The 20,184-nt window shown below is 41.1% G+C and overlaps 1 protein-coding gene across 1 annotated transcript in view; it reads right to left on the reverse strand.

The window, feature by feature from the left end:
* Window positions 1-3,737: 3,737 nt before the first annotated feature.
* Window positions 3,738-20,184, reverse strand: part of ENPP2 (ectonucleotide pyrophosphatase/phosphodiesterase 2) — a 53,649-nt gene continuing 37,202 nt past the window's right edge. Inside the window, exons 16-25 of the mRNA XM_009482943.2 lie at window positions 18,368-18,455; window positions 18,133-18,220; window positions 17,043-17,215; window positions 16,710-16,758; window positions 14,058-14,194; window positions 13,436-13,571; window positions 12,159-12,236; window positions 9,489-9,621; window positions 8,712-8,868; window positions 3,738-3,908 (exon numbers count right to left, since the gene is read on the reverse strand). Coding sequence (XP_009481218.1) covers window positions 3,738-3,908; window positions 8,712-8,868; window positions 9,489-9,621; window positions 12,159-12,236; window positions 13,436-13,571; window positions 14,058-14,194; window positions 16,710-16,758; window positions 17,043-17,215; window positions 18,133-18,220; window positions 18,368-18,455 — 1,210 coding nt within the window. The remainder of the gene's footprint in view (window positions 3,909-8,711; window positions 8,869-9,488; window positions 9,622-12,158; window positions 12,237-13,435; window positions 13,572-14,057; window positions 14,195-16,709; window positions 16,759-17,042; window positions 17,216-18,132; window positions 18,221-18,367; window positions 18,456-20,184) is intronic.

Consider the following 20,184-nt stretch of genomic DNA (forward strand, 5'->3'; position numbering starts at 1 on the left):
CCCCTGTTCCCTTCTGGCTGCACCTCCTGGACCTTCAACCTGTTCAGCCTCTTCTGTCTCCTGAAGTGGGAAACTTCCTCTTTTATCTCTTTATCATCGCTTTTGTTTTCAGGCCTCTCCTACAAGAAGCATTTGTTAAAATCTTCGCACAATCAGTTGACCGACTGTTTGCATATCTTTATGCACTGAGAAGCTGGGGACTCTGGCAGGATTGGTTCGGAGCAGCCTCCAGGGACACAGCAAGATTGGCCTAATGAAACACTGGTGTTTAAATTTACTCACAGGATAACCCTGTGAATACTGCAAAACCTTCACAAGACAGCACAGACCTGACAATTATATACTTTAATTTTCTTGTTCATCTGGAGCTGAAACTGCTTTGTAAACACAATACAAACTAATCTGCTATTACCGAAACAGTGCCCAGTGTCCAAGTGAGTGCAGAAACTGTTGAACACTGCACCTAACACCATAAAGGGACTGAAGGCTGGAAATGAAGAACAGGGAAGCAGCAGCATGCAGAAAGTATCAATCTAACCAAGCTGTTAGCTGACAGGGACAGAATATAATCAGTGGCAATTAAGTATGTCAGTACTGCCAGTATAGGATGGTAAGTTTTGCTATAATTTTGCCATCATAACCATGCTGTTGGTGAGGTTACGTGACCTGCTTTCAATGCTTATCCATTAAGGATATGTGACTGTGAAAAAGGGGTTAAAAAAAAGTACAGTTTCCTGCTACAGGGATATTCCAGTTGCGTAACTACCTCTGGAGGATTTTTCCCAGAGCAAAAGGACTTTGTTAGGTGTGCAGGACACCTACAGCTTTTGTTCCCTTGACAGTTGCTCAACTGAACTGCTTCTAACTCATTAAACATGCCTCAAATTTACATCACCAATTGCAAACAGTAATTACCCAAACCCTCAAAACTAGTGTTTGCTCGACAGAAAAATTCAGTACTTGTTCTCCTCAGTGGACCTCTTGCAGAAGCCAGAGCAATATCAACAAAAGGAAACATGTAACAGAAGCAAGTGGTATTTCATATTTTCAAAATGGTCTAACAGGAATGGAAAGCAGAGGGGTTCCTTCCTACATGCTACCCTAAGCTAACATTCACCCTGATGAATACCAAAGGGAAATTACAAGTTTCCTTTAAAATGTCTGTTGTTCCTGCAGAGCTCATGTTGCTTAGAGGGATTTACAAAGCTTTTAGCTTTGCACTGGAGCTTGTGTGTTGATAAGGCATCTTTCAACAGCAAAAAAAACCCCATGCAATTCACACAAATCACCACAAACATGCCCCAGCACAGCTACTTCTGCCAGCATGGTAAAATAAAACAGCAATACCACACAAGAGCATGAGGCCAAAGGCTGAAGAGAAGTAAGTAGAACAGAAATAAATTACTGGTATTTATTCTCACAGCAAGCAACTGAGTAAAAAAAAAAAAAAAAAAAAAAATCACATTTCCCTACACACTAGTTGTCATTCTTTAGTGAAACCAAGATAGAGTTAAACTATCTCTCCCAACAATCATCACTTATTGTATTTCAAAAGCAAACTTCTCTGAATACAAGAAGAGTATCTTTCAGAACTTAAATGTTCCTTTGGTATAAATGTTATCTTATTTTCAAAGAAAATAAAAGAATTATAGATTGCATTAAAAAACCCAAACAAACAAAGCAACAGATGAATGTCAAAGCAACGCAGTAGTGGTGGTCTTTAGTTTATGAACAGCCATGTTATATCATCACTAAAGTCGGTGTTGGAGGAATTAGGTCTTAACTGAAAACTGTTTTAAATCCAGAGGAAATACCCTTTGTAGCACATGTAAGAACGTGAAGTTTATCATGGCAGGAAGCCCTGTCAAAAGCTTACAGAAAAATATTTCTGTGCTACCAGACAACCACAAGAGACAATTTTTAAGTTGCAAGAATAGGATGTTTCCCAGAGCTTTGTGCAGTTATTAGAGTTTCCATCCTAACATTTTGGGGGGATTTTAAAGCATTCAAGTTTTGTGCTCTTCTAATTTAAACAGAATTTGACAACTAGAATAATGAAATTTTGCCTATTGGTCACAAGAACTTATCATCAGTGTTAACATGATCAATTCTGCTTTACTACTTTCTCTTAGATGGATGCTACAGGGATGCAAATTGCTAAAATTGTGCCAGATTAATTTTACTTAGAGACCTGCCTATTTGTCTGTGTGCATGGCTCAGATGCTTTCCAGCCCTTCCCACTTCCCTCCAGCATTTGCAACCCTTGAAGAGAAAATAGACACAAACCACTTTGGTAGAGAGAGGGAAATCTGTAACCTGAAATGATGGCTTTGTAATAGTGTCACTAGTGGGTTCAGTCTCAAGAGGCATTTTAAACAATAATTTATCTTTTACATCATCTAATCACACTGACGCTAATGCTCCATACCGTATGCCTTCTATAAAAGCTGTCCAGGCCAAATCAGGCCATTATCTAGATACCAGTATGCAACAGTGTCATTGGGTTAGGACATCAGTGTCACTTGTAGGGGCTTGCCAGGATTATGAGACTGTGACTGCACAGATGTAGCCAACAGAGACTTGACCCACTTGACCAGGTAGGTGATGGTTGTAAATCACGTGCACTGCATGGGGTTCACAGCACCAGAAGTTACACAGTGCAGTCAGGCCAAGGGGCTTCCTCTGAGAATGAGGGCTGGCATTAAACCTCACACTCAGCCTCAGATTAGGGGAAAAATCTGCAAATTCTGGCCATTAGAACAAGATGACGAAAATCAGATTTTCTCCTCCCAGGTAAAAGCCCACTGCTGGGTGTTTAGCAATGTCACCTCTATCAGCATCTGCCTTATCTCAGCTTCCCTCAAAGTCAAAGCAAAAGACGATGGAACAGGTATTGCTAGGAACCAGCCCAGAGCAGCGGTGGTGGAGAAGGGGTGGGACACAGCCTGACTGGTGACAGTGGATGTTGTCACCTTGCATCCTCCCCACGGCTCCAGAGCAGGGCCAAATGGCCTCAAGCGTTGGGTACCCCTGGTAGCTTATGACACCTACCAACCTCCTCTCCCAGCTTTGCCCCTGTGGCAAAACCTAACCAGTAACGACTACTGCGGCTGTCTGGTTTATGGTCTCACTGCTGAGTACCAGGGCAGGGCACCTGGGCTCCTGGCAGTCTGCTTACCAGCACACCTAAGCTCTTGAGAAGGGCTGTGCCTGGTGAATAAGAGAGATCTGGCAGCACTCAGCTGCCCGCAAGTCCCTCTGAATGTCCCTGTGAAAGGAAATCAAAACACATTAAAAAAACTGAATGTGTGGTTTATTATATTTAAGATGCTATTTGTCTATAGGGTTTAAATATGTCTGTCACATAGTTAACAGTAAATGAATGTAATTTTACATGTTCAGTATTTTGATACACATTACAGGACTACAAGTGTGGTAAAGGAGCATGGGAAATTAATATTTCCTTGATGCATGTATCAAATCCTGCGGCACCACTTAAAAGTTTGGAGTAAGGACTCAAGCTGCAGTATTACAAGCGCTACTAAATAAACCAAGAAACATACCTATATTAAACATTAGAGAAACAAAACAAATGACACAAGGGTTTAATATTTAAGATTTGATACAGGATTAAAATACTAATATTTTTAATGTCCTGGTTTCAAATTAATAAATATAAAAACAATATAAAAATATACACCAGTTGATAAAAAGATGCACTGAGTAAGGTTAGAAAGTTAAATTTCACTTTCAAACGTATGCAGGTATGTCTTTAGGGAGAGGATTTCTGTGTAGCTGCGACTGGTCTTTCGGAAGAAGTCCAAGCTTGTGAGCTGTTCGATGTCACGCACACGCGCAGTGTGCATCTTAAGAAGATCTTCAACCCACTTTGATTCATCCTCCAAGCTCTGAAATGTAAAAAAAGAAAAAAGAAAAAAAAAACAGGAAAAAAAAAAGGTTTCATAACATGCCATGTCAAAAGTCAGCTCCAAAAGCAAATGCAACTTTTCTGAAGATTGGGTCCATCTGAACCATCTCTGTGCCCTATTCAAGAATGACTAAAGTAAACAAGTTCCAAGAAAACAGATTTGAAACTTCACATGCAAGATGATTCCTAGTTTTATTTCGGGACACATTTTAGGATGAGCTTGAGACAATGACCATAGCCATCTGGGAGAAGCTGGCCCCGTGTTGCAGGTGTTTCAGAAGAATATGCTTTTAGAAGATCCATTGGTCACTACATATTTTTTTTATCTCACAGAGTGCGCTCCATATTAATCAGTTGTGTATTACCAAAGCCCAAACTCTAGGCTATTTAGCTTTGAACCCTACCCCTACACATTATTCTCATCTGACCAGCACCTCATCTAACACAATATTATTTTTAATCTTTCCACTTTACTGTTACAGGATCATTTGATTCATTACACAGTTGGGACTATGGTTTATGTTGGTACCTGTAAAATCCAGTTACTAGAACATACACATTATTCACTGACAGAAAAAAGACACTCACTAAGCATTTCCTAATACAAACTAAAAAAAGAAAAAAGAAAAAAGAAAAAAAAAAAAAGAGGAAGATAATGCTGCCAGAGTGATCGGGGTCTGGTTGTGTAGGTGTAATCTCTCTTAGGGGACTGCTTCTACTGCATGCCTTGTGCCAGCTCCAACACTTGTTGGAGCCATCCACAAACTAATGTAACTCATTAACACATCAGAAAATCAGGCCTGCAAAACACCACAGTTACTGGCTGTTTGAGGGCATCGACCAGCCCAGCAACATGTCCCATGAACACTGCAGCCAGCCCCGGGCACTGCACGGCAGGGAGCAGATGTGGGAAAAGGACAGAGCAAACAGGACTTTTCCCGCTTTGGCTTCTCAGGCTGGTACGTCTACACTGCTGTCAGGGAAGCAAGTTAGGAAAGGAGGGTTGTGCCTCCGGACATTTGGACCCCATGTGTCTTGGAAATCTTGCTGATAAAACTCTATTTCTGGGCTTACTCCTGGAAATGAGTCCCTTTCTGACTGTCTCGGCCAGGTCCTCCTACAAAGTGATCCTCTCGCCGTTCAAGACTAAGCTTCAGCAATGCCAGAGCCTACCCAATGCAGCAGATGTGCCACAGACCAGGCTGTGGGTCACCTCGCAAAGGCCAGGAGGGTGAGCACGATCGTTTGCACAGAGAGGACACAAAGTACCAGCCTAGGTCACAGCTGGCTGCTCTAAAGCAAACATCCATGACCCAGTCAGCACTTGTCTGTGTTGAAGTTTTTCAGCTCCAAACCAACTTTCCTCTCCATATCGCTAGCAACCTGGGGCCCAAAACCAGGTCTGGAGCATGAAAAGAGAGCTGCAGCTTAAGAGGGACAACAAAGCAACAAAGAAGGGAGCATGCCCTGCCTGCTCCCCTTTGCCTGCAGTGCCATGCTCCAGGAACGACGCCTGGCAGTACACGGCTGCAGGAAGCCGCCTGCTCAGCCTTCAGCCTGGCGACCACGTTGCTATTTTGCAAACAGGCCTCAACAGGGTTATTACTGCAAATGCTATGACTGTGACGTTTTTGTTGTCTTCAAGCCTTCCTTATGAGCAGGAAATCTGCGCTTTACAGCGCTCAAAGGGAAGTCCCATTGCAACAAAGCTCACTTTTTGGAATACAAGGAGGACTTGCAAACAAGAGTTTGCAAAAGATCTTCAATATGAATAAATCACAGGACTGTGAGGCTGGTTTTAAACCAAGTCCAGCAAGACAGCATTTGCGTGACCCCAGAAAATCAATCAACTGATCTAGGTTTTTGTTTTTCCATTCCACAACTGGCCCATGAAACCTCAGGTCCAGCAGCAAGGATTTTAAACACAGTGATCAGCTAACATGGTATTGTATTACTGCAGAACAACAAATGAAGTGTATACATTTAAAATTACAGTTATATCCATCTGTGCTGGTTAGTCTCACCTCAATAATACAGTGAGTCTTAGAAGGAAAAAATAACAACTGAAAACATGCAGGTAAATACAAATTGGCAATCAATTAGAAGGCTAACCTAAAATCCATTGGAAAAGAGCAGAAATTCTGGACAAAAGAATCTCTCCGGATATCAAATTATTAGCTGGAAAGCTGAACATGATCAGAGTGTAGACAGGTGGCTGAGGAACTCACTTATTAAAAGAGAAATTTAACGGTTTTGCTGAAAGAGAAAATAGTGGCCTGGAGGAAGTTTCTAGCAGGGTTCCTCCAGCCTTGGTCTTGGAAAGGATTTTGTGTAATGTTTTCATACATGTTTTTTTTGTGCCAAGGTCATTAGTGTGCTAGTCATAAAAAAATAAAAAAAAAATACCAAAACAATTGGGAGCTTGTGTCAATGCAAAGGAAGACTGGAATAGCATACTGGAGGATGCAGATGGGGGAGTCCCTGGTATGGTATGAAATTGGGTTATCCACATTGACGGCAAAAATTTCTGCGAAGCTGGGAGCTTCTCAGGTGAAACAGCAGATAGAAGAGAAGGAGCTGGGTGTACTGGTTGCACATGACTGCGAGGCACCATATCAGAGGAGTTGTGTCCAGTGGAAAGAAAACCATTTTCATTTTGAAAACTCAGCTGGAGTACTTTATCTCATTCATGTTCCAGGGAAAAAAAAAAAAAAAAAAAAAAATCAGGCTGGAACACATGCATAGGAGGGCTACTAAAATGTTCATCCTCTCTCACACGATGAGCAAAAATGATCCTGGGTCTCCCATGAATAGAGAGAAGTATATGCCTTGAGAATCATCATAAATCATCACTAGGGTAAATCCCAAAGAAGTCCAGCGAAGGGCTATTTAAGCCATAGAAAAATGTTGACACAAGAATAAATGGGTATAACCTCACCATGAATAAACATGGTTTGGAAATGGAACAAATTCAAATGAGAAGAGTAGTGGTGTTCTCCAACAGCCCTGTGAAGAGAAAGTGTGTGCAACAAGAGCAAAGTGAGGGGAAAGCTAATATTTCTTCAGATCTTAAAAGAAAGCTGTGGAGAGATTAAGGAAAAGTTCCTATATTATCCCCTGCATTTCATCCATGAAGTATGTGAGGTTTTACACAATCACTTCTTTGAACAAATCAGATGGAACACCATGTGCAAAAGTAAGACTGACACTGTATTTGAATGGCAAAATTTTGCCTGTGTTTTCATTCAAGACCTACATTTAAAAATTTTTGGAGTGGTTCTTTGCTATGTAAAAAGCATAGACCAGTATCTGCTAATGACCTTGTAGTAGCACCGAAGTTCGTCCCAGAACTGTAAATACATACACCATAAGCAGCATGAAATAAGCCTGGGTTGGAATATAAGAAATCAAAGAGTAAAAGATGCCATTATACTAAATAATTCGTAAAAAAATTCAGCAGTTTAAGAGGACCATGACACGCAATACAGGGAGGGGAAAAGATTGACTTTGTCATATAATTACATATGGGCAGAGATACAAGGACAGAGGCACTAATAACTGCCAGATTAGTACCTTCCAGATCACCAACTGGACTTTGATTCAGAGGAAAGCAGTCCAGAGAAAAACCACGATGAAGTACATGTAGGACTTTCCAAGACTTCTGATGGAAGACATCACTGCCCAAAGCAGTTAAGAGTCTAAACAGGGGGAAGCCAGACCTGCTCAAGAGAGAGGGATACTGCTCCAAAAGCATGGTTTTAAAAAGAGGGACCTGAAAGCAGGCAGTTTGATGAATGAGAAAAGGACAGTGTTCCAGGTGAATTGTGTAGAGTTGGAATGACTGTTTCTGCCCGTAGCTGGAATAGGAGTCTTAACTTTTTATGCCAATACAAAATTCATAACATTAATGCGTTCATTCAGGAAACAGTCTCCTGGCAGCCTATAGTGAAGCGTCTGTGTGCAGGAATCCACACAGCTGTGTAATGGGAGAACAAGTTCAGGCGGAAGGACAAGTCTAAATACAGCTGCCTGGGAGGACTGCTGTCCTTGCAGAGCGCAGGAGCCCACGGGGACCCGACCGCTCTCCTGCCACGCGATCAGCTGCTGAGTGTGCGTGTTACTTTCTGCAGTGCTGATCAGACCGAAGCCTTTGTATTTCACCAAGGTTCTTACACTATAGGATCTTGCATCCTAAAGGAAGACAGGAAAGGAACCAGGATGGTGTCTAGTCACCTCTGGTAATGAGAATCCAAACTTTTCCCTTGAATCAAGACATGTTCTGGAAACAGCAAGAGCTGGCACTCTACACTCGGCAGGTTTTAGCATATAGTTTTAATACTGTGTGGGCTGGATGTAATCATGCTGTCTGAATGCACCCAGACTGCTGTAGCAGACTGTATTGTACCTGCATATGGAAACAGACCTCAATAAAAACATCAGGCTGGCCGCCAGCACAATACATCTATGCATACAGCCTCCCCCCAATCTGCTCTGAGGTTACACACTGGCAGTGTCTGCCAAAACATAGAAGCCCACAGGTTGTTTACTGCCAACCTACTGTATGTCAGCTCTTCCAGACGATTTTAGATCCAGTAATAGTTCCGTATTTTCTCTGATATCATGGAGGAGTGCTTCTGTCTAATGAGTTGAACATGACACTTAAGAGTCCCACCCTGTGCTTTCATTCAAGACATCAGTGAGCACTAGTATCTAACTGTAACGGGGTTTCACATGTCCCAGCGACATATTTACCATGGGGTTACGGCAGTGAAGTAGAACTTACATTGCAGCTCTCGTCATTGTCAGGCCGGTGGGGAAGGATGTACGAGAGAACGGAGAGTGGTCCATCACACTTGTCGGCTGGCTGAGTGAAATCTAAGCAGCTGGTTATGATGGTGTAGTAATGAGTAGGAACAGGGATGGCGCTGCCTTCCACAAACCTGGGGGAATAAGGCAAACACTTGGCCACAAAGGATAAACCTGTTTAGAAGAAGGTTACACAAGCAGCATGGAGTTTCCTCCCCTACATGTGAGGACACACATATGTTGTTGAGATGTGTTTGACTCCTAGACACTGTCTGAAAATGAGCATTCAATTAGTTCATGTTTTGATACTGTGTTATAGAAATACCACACGACAGTGCTGAAAGGCTTCTTCAGTTCAGGGACATAAAGAGAAAGCATTACTGAATTAATGAAAGACTTGAGTACCTAGCTCAATAGCACTGCTATGGTTTGCTCTGGCATCCAGTTGTCAGCTCTAAAGTTCTGGAGAATTTTAGAGAAAATAGAGTATTTGGAACATAATTCAGCTTTGTCTCAAGGATGAATGAACACTTAATTTCAAAGTCAAGGTGAGCAGTTACCTGCTGAATTGCCATCTCCTTATTTTCACTTCTGTCCTACCTACAGGGGCATTCAGTCCTGATAATAATTTTAGAAAGAGCTAGAAAATTATATCTCCTCCCAAAAATCAAATAATATGCAGATAATGAATTGTTTAAGATAAAGCTACCATTAAGAGAAACAACAGCAAACCAATTTAAAGACAAACTCTTACTGTTTTATTTTGTCAGGTGTGTCATGTAACCCATCATAGTCATAGTCAAAGATTGGTCCACTTATAACATTGACTCCGTTTCGTTCAGTGGCATATCTCTTCACCAGAACCCTTTGGAAATAGTTCCATACCCCTGTGGGGAAAAAAAAAAAAAACAAAAAATAAAACACACCAAAATTTGGATAAGCCAAAACATGTCAAAATTATAAACAACTTTTTTTTCCTGGAAATAAAAATCCAGTGGACATCATTCACACGATGACAGGGGAAATCAAAGACTAAGTATTACAGATTTACTGCAGCTTCATTCAGCTTGGTCAATAAAGCCTATTCAGACTTCTTTGTTCTCTGTTGATTTTTTTCCCTAACCAGTGATAAAGGAAATGCATGGTACCACTCCCAGGCTGGCATCACCATAGACATTGCACAGAGAGCTTGCTGTTCCTTCACCAAGCAGTAGAAACAGCTATTCACACACTTTTGATGTCCCTGTAAACACTTCTTTTGTCTTTCTTATCTAATTACAGGGAATGGTGCTGGTTTTTTTAATTCTAGAAAGGAAACAGCACCAAAATTAAAAGCAAAACACAAACATTTTAAAAGAAAGGGAAGTACAAAGGTCATAATTTTCCAATTAAATTATGCTCAGATATAAAATGTCTAACTTTTAAATTAGGTGCCAACAAGGAAGGCCAAATTATGGCATGGCATCTCATTACAGCCACTTTTGGGAAGACCATGATACTCTTTCTCCCACCACACCCTCCTCAACCTAAACAAGTTAAGATGCTTGCAGAGGTGGGAAACACATCGGAATCTCCAATTACATCATTCTTTTCCTTGTTTTTTCCTTTTTAACACTAACAGAAGTGTGTGTAAACAAAGCATCTCAAACTTGCAGACGTTTAACTTCTGTCTTGCCAGCTCAGACCGTTAAGTCCGTGGTTCCCTGGTACTGACAGCAACACCAGCCGCAGCAAGCACACCTTGCCCGAAGGCTGCTCAGTGCACCTGAACTCCCTGCTCGGGCTGATGCAGAGGGCCCCACAAGCAATGCTCTAACAAGAACCTCAGCTGCGGTAACCACTTGGCAGTACCAATCCTCCAGCTGCTCGCTCCTCCAATGCATCAGCCTTAACAATAAAAATAGCCCAAAAAGGAAAGCGTTTTTTTTTTTTTTTCCCCCTTGAGTTTTCCAGCTGAATCAGTTCCCCACTTGGTTCCCGCTGCAGCCACATAGACAGCAATGCCAGTGCAATGGGGGACCAGCACAGGGGCATCATTCTGCAGCTCCAGCAAAGTGGGAGCTGCTTAAGCCAGACTCATTACAGAAAAGATGGATACAGAATTATTGCCTGGGGGGATGGGATGGAACAGTGAATTAAAAAAAACAAAGCAGAGAAGGTGGCCTGTGCAGCCAGCACTGCCACCGAAGCCAGCACAGTCTAAAAGTGCCACCTTGTATTTTCCCTGTTGTGGAAAAAGCTCCGTACAGTGAGCTTATAATCAGCTCTCTACATTCCAACCTGCACACATGTAGTGGTTCGTAACTCCCCAGTAGTGATATTAGTTCCGTATCTTCATCCTTCATCCAATCCTTCATCCACTTGTGATGAAAAGGAAGGCCACCAGACAAAATGAGTTGCTGGTGGTGGGTTGTTCTCCTGTGCTTAGCATCTCAGCTAATTTGCTTAGACTAACACTAGCATAAAGAGCATTTTTATGAAGTGATTTGAGAGTGGGAAATCCCCAATAATTTTGCACTCTGTAATCAGTTAAGTGCCTTTGCTCAAATTTCCAGCAAACATCACCATTTGTTGCTACTCAGAGGTTTTTCAGTTAAAAACACTCTTTTCTGGTTAAAAAGAAAAAGCCTCCCATAAGCTTTGATGTTTATCCAAACCTCTCTGGCTTAAAATCTGAATTGGAAATCTCACAAGAACAGGCTCTTGAGATTCTTCCAAGGCTTCTCAATTCCTGCCAAGCCAAAAATGCCACCAGAATAGTCTGATGGTTTTCCTACCTCTTGGCAAAACTAGAGAGAAAAGGGATGTGCAGACAAAAGAAACGTTAATATTATACCCCTGCAGCACTGAAAGTTTCAGCCAGGGTTAAGTCATTCCTCATTTTCCATAAATTGGTTTCCTCTTCCTTTTTCTTCATAGGTAATAAATATGTTTGGTCTCCCTTTAAGGGCATGAATAGAAAATACAAAATAACCACTTGTCCCTGAACTACAACAACATGCTACGTACACACTCCCAGGTTTGTGCACATTCCCAGGCAGCTCCAGTTGAGAAGTAAAAACACGTTGCCTAAGTACATTCTGCACTAGCTTGGGCTACAGAGAAGAAAATCTGAATGGTCTTGCACAAACTGAATTACTGTGGCATGAAGCAAAATTGCTGAACTACAGTATGTCTGTGCTCTTATCTTAGCCCAGTACCAAGGAAAAGAAACCTTTCTGAAAGCTTAAACCTTTCTTGTGGTATTTTGCTTGCCTATACCTAGAACTATACAGGTGCCCACATGTATTATCTGCTGGCTACAAGTAACTGAACTTTATGTTCTAAACTTCTCCCATCAATTCATTCCAGAGTCCAACACACATACCATTAAAAAAGATAAAATGTTGGGAAAGAGAAGTAAAGCCATGGAAAGGGCACTTACTTTTGAAGGCAGGATACATTGGAATTATATTTGTTATTAGAAAAGCATCATATTTTGCTTCTGCAGAGGAACTTAATTCTGAAAACAATAAACCAGAAAAATATTAATAATATCAGAAATTCAAGGAACATAACAATATTTTGAAAAATGGCTTCAGAGATCAACCAAAGGGAAAACTGTCATCGAAACAGCAATCTGAATGTTATATGCAGAAGTGCACGTTATATGCACAAAATTTTTCTTTGATGTGACAGCTGGACATGGAAAGTAAGGATTTTATCTTTGCTTCAACTGTCAACCATTTCAAAATATTTTTATAGCTCATATATTTTTGCAGTCTCAAAAGTCAGAGAGCTGCTCTGCAGGCTGTTACAAAAGAAGGAGAGGCTGTTACACTTTCCAGGGAGAGGAGTGCGGGATTATTTTCTAGTTCTGAGCAAGCCTCTGCACCAGTAATTCCATATCAGAAATCCACCATAAAATATTTCAGCCACTGAGTGAGGAAGGCAGAGCAATGAAGTTCACAGCTGTGAGACAGCTGTGTCCCTTGAACATTTACTAATCCCAGAAGATCACTGCTCCGATACTGAACCAGTGTAACTGCAACAGGAGAATCCAGGACACTCATTTACACAGGTTTGCTACTAGCACTGTTTCTATAGGATGGTAGAAATTTTTACGGTATGCAAGAGTCTAATACGGATTTAGAAATTAAATATGTTTATCTTTCTGCTGTTTTAATTAAAAATTAAAAACTCTGACTGGATTCCCAGTTCACATGAGCTGGTATCTATCCACTGACTTTAAAGGGCCAGCTTTTGAAGACTGTCTTCTAGTTTGTACTCCTATTCTGTGCAATTCTTCATTCACCATTATTTTTGTTAACTAAACTGGGACACTTCACTTCTGGTGCATGAAGCTGGGCACCAGTTTGGAGAATCTCTCACAGAGTTGAGGGACCACAGATGTGATGGCAACTTGTAGCATTGGGCCCGTGGTCTCAGCAAGTGCAGCAAGAGTAATGCATCCATCCCATTTAGCCCCATATGTGACGTCAGTGCAGAAGCAGGTCCTCTGAGGAGAAGATATCACAGAGGAAGAAATCACCCCGGAGCGGGGGAAATTAAACCATTCCTACCTGTATTCTTTCCCAACAATCTCAAAAAAACCTTTAGTCTGCTTATATCTGATGGGAGGTTTTTTCCATACCCAAAGTTTTCCCTAACAAAAAAGAAAATTACAAAACCTCTAGGTATTAAGAAGCTATCTGAACTTACGGGGAGGGAAAAGGAAGCCATAGGAGAGCTGTTTGTCGCCTCTGTAGGCTGCGCAGCTCTGGCTGTTTCCTGGAGAAATGCGGAGGTCGGGCCTCACACAGCTGGCCAGGTGCTCTGGGACACCCGATACCTCTGCCTGCATTGAGGAACATACGCAGAAATGAAAAGAAAGGCAATTCCACCATTTATAGCCAAAAGAAAATAATTTCATACGGTCAACAGATTAGATGGAAGGCCTCGTGTGGAGTAAAATAAACCACCTAGCTCTACAACCAAGTCCAGCTCCTGTACCTGCCGCAGAGCCCCTTCTTCAGGTAGCAGAAGTCACCATGGGAAATAATCGAAATGAAGTCGCTGATTAGACTATCATAATGAAACAACCCCCCATCGAGCAAAACATAGAAACAAAACGAAAACAGGAAAAGCAATATACAGCCCTTCCGCCTTAAAACTCTTTTCAGGGAAAAAGGGATGTTGGCATTGTTTTCAATGGTATTTGACATAATTTCTGGTGGGAAACTCTACTTGGGGAAAAAGAATTTCAGGACTTCAAGAATAAAAGTACCGAACAGATTTCCCCAGGATTTTTTAAGCATTTTCCAAGAGCAAAGACAGCACTGACCTGTTTGGAAATAGTGTAGGAAGTCCAGAGAGGCATCAGGAATGTTTCGCTGTAGCCACTTTCAAAGTCATGGTGATGCAAGATATTGTATTTTGTGCGGTACAGTACTGCAGGGCGCCCATATAGGAGATGCTTCTCTACAGATCAGAAGAAATTACATTTGCATTTATTACTGAAAGCCTTAAAGATGGAGGAAAAAAAAGGGGGGGGTTGGCTTTCCAGCACATGCTGATTTTACAGTGATCCTTAACGGGATACTGACACTGAATAACTGCTAAAGAAATCTTGTAACAGAGAGAGCAGCAGTTCTTTTTGGTTGGGATCCCTGTTCTAGGCTCACAATCCGCTTTGAGGTTGAGTCCCTTCTGCACTTGAAAGCTTGTTGGGAACACAGCATGGAGAGAAGGTGTTTCTCCAAACACAGAAGACTCCACAAGGATCTTCATGTCCACATTTCAGTCACACATGAGGTGAAAAGAACTTCTTTGTACCTTTAAATCTGTCCCTATCCTATCACTCCTGCTGCTTTTCTCCAGACTTTCTCTCCTTCCTATGTTTTTTGTAAAGTCCTTCGCAAAAGGGAGTCGAAGGTGCTCACTCATTAAAAGACTATTTTTTTCCACTTGGCTGATACAGATGATGTCCTGAAGACTGATGTGCTATTTCCTGCCAGTAACAGTAAAGAAAACAAACAAATAAAAAAACCCTTTTCCTAGCTTTGGCTACAAAACGACACCTCCAACTCTGCAAAACTTGTTTTCTTTCTCTTTTGGCGATACGCTATGGTTAAACATCAGTAGGTACCTCTGATAAGCTTGCTTATAAAAAGACAAAGACATTGAAAGACATCGATGAAAAATAAATTTCCTGGCTAGTCTTGCATTGTGCTGCACCGTTCATTGATTTTGATAACCATTTGGCAAACAGGCTTAGCTCGCTTTTGGAAATCAAAACACAGAAACAAGGAAAGCAGCCTAACACTGTTCACAGATAGGCATTTAACCTGAAAGAAAAGGGCATGTTTTATTAGTGTATGTGTCCAAATACAGGGTATTTTTATAGGACACAAGAAAGAAACGTAGGAAAAACCTTGTCTAAGGACAAAGATGATAAAATTGTTTTATTTGAGAGAAGGTGAAGGAATCTTTGTCTTCTGCATGTGAATAACAACATCAACTAAATATGCATGGTGCACCATGCAAGAGAAGGGAATTACCAACTAAATGCAGGAAGATCCCTGAAGAGGTGCTACAGCCCGTCATCAAATACAACAAAACAACTTGCATGTAGCAGAAATGCTTGTTGTTTAAATAAGGGGCACTTCATTCCACTTAGAGACAACTTACAAATGAGCAAGTGCAATTGGTGTAAATGCTTATATCTTAAAATACATCAAAAAACCTATTTTTATACTACTGAAGTAAAGAAGCATCAAAACCTTAAACCAAAATAAAGATCTTGAGATATCCAGGAGTACAACATTTTCCTGATGCTAGAAATTGCCACAGCAGGGAGTAGCTCTTCGCTAATTGGAAAAATCAGTTTAACAAGATGAAAGCTGCAGAAAGACAATTTAACTTGCAAAGAAAAGGAATAATTTCACCTCTAGATACTAAAGGATAGGCTGTATTGCCTGTTCACAACAGAAAAACTGAAGAAGTAGCTTCACAAGGGAATTAAAAAAAAAAAAATCTCCTCAGTCATTTGAGCAATATGATTTGAAGTATCTCAAAAGTCCATGTCTAAACTCAAAGCTTCAGAATTTGCTAATTTGGACAATTGTTATGGTGAGGGGAATGCTGTGAATTGTTATGCTGAACCGGATCACTGCTGTGAGAAGGAAAGCTCTGCTTTGGTGCACCTTTCAGTTAGTATTGCTGCTCAGAAAAGCAGTTCCCATCCCCTCCACTCTGGTGCGATTGCTACGTTTTAACCTGGACCACAGCCCTGACGCGGCTGAGAGTGCAGCCACACAGAGGTCAGCGCTGGCGTAGAGCAGGGAGGGTGCAGGAACTAGTGTCCAGGGGAGCAGGGGATGCTTTCTCCTGGGAGTAGCGTTGACTTGAATGCTGATAAGGGACAGAATTGCACTGAGCATCCCTGAACTAGCAGAGCATTTCTGCACTTGTTTCAGTCGATAGCCTGCACCCTAAAAACCAAGCATTAAAGACCCAGTCAGGGATTGTCAAAGCAGCTGTACCATCCTTTCTAATACTGGCCTGGTGAAACCTAAGCCTGAACAATACTGGTAAAACACACCGTGCAGATGTGGTCTATGTTTTTTACCCCGTTTATCGCTTGTGGTTGAGTGGAGCACTGTCTCATGCTCCCTCTCCTTTCCTCATCTCTTCCACAGCAGAGATTAAACCTCCTAACAGTGATGGAAAGGAAGAGCTAAAACTCTTATCACTTTGAGCGATACTTGAGTCCTGGTTACAGCAAAAGACAGTGTGCACTTCCTCGCATGAGCGGCACTTAATCTTGCCCATGTATCTCATGTGTGTCTATGTGCTATTTTGATAGTTACTTGAAAAGACATTATACTACACATTAACTAAACCAAAGCAGGAGTTTGTCTGGTATCAACGATGCAAACTAACTTGCAAAAAAACCCCAAAATAGCTTTTCTCAGCTGAGGTACCAGGCTCTTACCTTCTGTTCCCTTGACATGAAAGCGCTTGTTGAGTTCATCCAACTTGTTCTTCTCAAGAATAGAAAAAAGGAACAAGATTAGGATCACTGGAGCATTCTGACATCTCGTTTTACTAGGCATCTGGCAAAACAAAACTAGTGCTATAAAGCACAAAAATATTTTTTTGTTTACTGCTTTAAAAAAAGCCATAATTGTTCCAAAAGGGCACAAACACTTCACAGGAAAGATCTGGGAAATTCTTACAGATCAAACCCTCTCAAAATAAAATGGCTACAACTTTACTAGACAACTCCTGCTAATAGGGGAAGCACCAGCAGATCCTAAACACTTACCTTATCATCACATGTACATCCTATATCAGAATCTGATGCAGAAGGTAGAGCAACAGGATAGAGTGGTTTAGCAACTTCATCTGGCACAGTTGGTTTATAAACATTGGCTCTCAGCAGGTGATTTAAACTTCCATGGGTGCCATTATTTGGAGCAGGCTTTAATCCAAGCAGATCTATGAAAACACGAAAGATAAATGAATGATGGTTAGATTGCAAACACGTACGCAGCAGCATCTCTGCTGAGCTAAGACATTTATTTGCAATACTGTTTACACCCATGACATGTTAATGAATGCTTTTAATGTAATAAAAATACTAACCTTTTGTCCAAATCTCAAAAATTGCAAATGCTGTCTGAATAGTGTGGTGGCCCTTACGGCAAGAAGATTAATGTGCATCAAGACACTGGAAAACAGCTCTATTATAACTACTCCTGCAGCTTCCAGTGCAAACCTACAGTCAATATGTTGAATTTACACCAACCACCTGAAATGCAGTGTTATTAGTCACCTGATTTAGAGATAAGGGATAATTACCTTTTTGGTATTTCATGTTTGAAAAAAGAAATAAGTGAATTACAACTTCAGCTAGAAAGTTTTTTTTTACCCTGGAAAATCAGTATTAAAGAAACAATCATAATGAATATCTGTGTACATCATCAGATTCTGCTTCATGGCTATAGTAGGAGTGTAGGAAACATAATCATACCAGTAGATGCCACAGAAAACTAAGTGATGCCCCTGAGTTGCTCCATGAGACATACAGGTGCAGAAGCAGTCTCTGAACAGAAACCTTCCTAGCCTGCTGAGGTGTGGACACCACACACTGTAGTGGTGTATATTCAATCTCTGCCAAGCTGGACACAGCAAAACTATGGTAACCCCTTTTATTGGCCAGTTGCTAGAGTAGAGCAAACTGAGGCCCCCGAGGAGTACCTTCAGCCCTCCTGGCCAAAAGGCAAGTGCTTGGGAAATGGGGACTGGGGAAAGGACACTGGGAGGGGGGCAGGGCATGAGCTCATGGGTGCCTAAGTGAAGCCCTGTTAGCTACAACAGCGTTTCTCCTGCAATTTCTCAAGCAGGTAGCTTACCACACATGACGTTGTAAAGTTCAATATTTTCAAAAGGAGGTACTTTGGTCTTGTATTTGAATGTAGGGCCATAACCTATAAAGACAGTCTTAAAAAAAAAAAAAAAAAGAGAGAAGAATACAAAAGAAGAGCATTAAAAGAGAGGGTTTTTTTCAGTGAATATTTACATTTTAGAGACCTCCAATTTCTTCTGCCTTCAATGACCCTCCTGCAAAGGTTACTGCATTGCTCATACCTGCATGCTGTTTATCTTGTTGTCATAGCCATGGTCTCCATGGAAGAAACATTTTCCCGTTGGTTTCTTGTAAACATCCACAGCTTTCCTAAATTGAAAAATTATTAGAAAATTTCCTCAAAGGTGTATGTGTGGTGGCTGACCTGACAACGTACTTTGGGGGTGGAAGGGATAAGGTTACAAGGCAGTGCATTGCTCATCTTTCTTGAATAGCAGTAGTGGGGACTGCAGGCTCATCCAGCAACCCCAGGGTTTCTCCCTCTGCTCCCACTATAAGGTGGTGCAATCCTAAGAGCTAACTCTTACTCATTGATAACAACCTTAGCATCTATCTACTTATTTTCTCAGGCTTTCTCATATCACATCATCTCCAACAGACTGGAGGTATTTTGTACCATACTCTTCCAATCCTCAAAAGGCCAACAGAGGCTTCTAATAAAGCACTTTTGTGATGTTACAATGCTGCAGATGACATATAATGCTGTAAAGTGCTTTCACCTGTTTGCTTTCCACCCAATAAACAAAAATGGGGAGCAGAAACAAAGCTGGAGGGAAAAAAGAAGGATTGTAATGAAGATAAATAGCTGAGAAAATAAGTGCTATATCATAGGAATGCTAATCATCAGCTTGTTACTGAGGATTTTTTTTTTTATATAAAATATGTGGAAAAATAAGTGTTGTGTCATAGGAGTTATAATTACCAGCTTGTTCCAGAGTACTTTTTTACAGTTTTATGAGGGCCATGTGCAGGCAATACATGCAGTGGACCAGATTATCCCCTGCAAGTTATTTCTTCATCTGCAATAAAATGATGTTCAACCAAAGTTTGATTTTGGCCTTGTAAATTACTAGTTACACCAATCAGGTCTGTAGCTACCATTTTCCTGGCTGTGAATGTACAATGAATTACAGTTACATTAACAAATGGGTTATTGGTGAATGAGATTTCAGAAAATCTCATGAACAAGCCAAAGAAAGTCTGATGTAATTAATAAGAAATTACTAAATATAAATCAGCTTGGGCCATCCCATCAGTTCCAGTAAAATTCTTAAAACTAAAACTAAACTCGGAGTGTGATTCTTTGAAATGTACATGAACCCTAGCCACAGAAACTGTATGGGGCAACCAGCCAGCTGGCTAGTGGAGTTATGCAAGAAAGCAATTGGGGTTTCTCATTCACTGCTTCAGCAGAGTGATCCTTGCATAATTCACAGAAAGATAAGCACAGATGTCAAAAGGCATTTACAACACACCGTGTGTTTGCCTGGCAGCTATACAGGCAAAAAACCCTACCATAATTTGAAGCTCATAACAGATCACCATGAGCCAAAAGCTGTGTCATTTTCCAAGAACCACTGAGTCAGCTTTATGCAGAAAGACCCAGCCTTTCGCATACTGTAATACACAACATGTGCCAAAAGATCAAAGCAAGAAAAATAATATATATTAAACCAGAGAGGGGTGCACAATTCATAAACAAAGGCTACTCCTCTCCTGTTAACTCTATACATGTGTGCCAATTTGTTTTTCCTTGCTCAATTTTTAGCTAACTAAGAATATTAAAAATCGCCCATATTTTATAACTGAAAATTCAGAGGCATATGGGGAAGAACAACCCAAAACAGGGTTTTGTCTGAGCAACAGCATCCTGGTTTTCTGGGGATTTGTTTTGCAACACAATACGCTGCCAGCACTTTGAGGGCCACTCTGTCATACCCTTCCACATGTTCTCAGGCATTCACCCACTCTGCCAATATGTCCATTTTCTTTCCATTCACACATTGCATGCACTCAGCCTCTTGTTCCCTAACATCAC

This window comes from Pelecanus crispus, chromosome 2, assembly GCF_030463565.1.
Source record: "Pelecanus crispus isolate bPelCri1 chromosome 2, bPelCri1.pri, whole genome shotgun sequence".
Taxonomy (NCBI): Eukaryota; Metazoa; Chordata; class Aves; order Pelecaniformes; family Pelecanidae; genus Pelecanus; species Pelecanus crispus.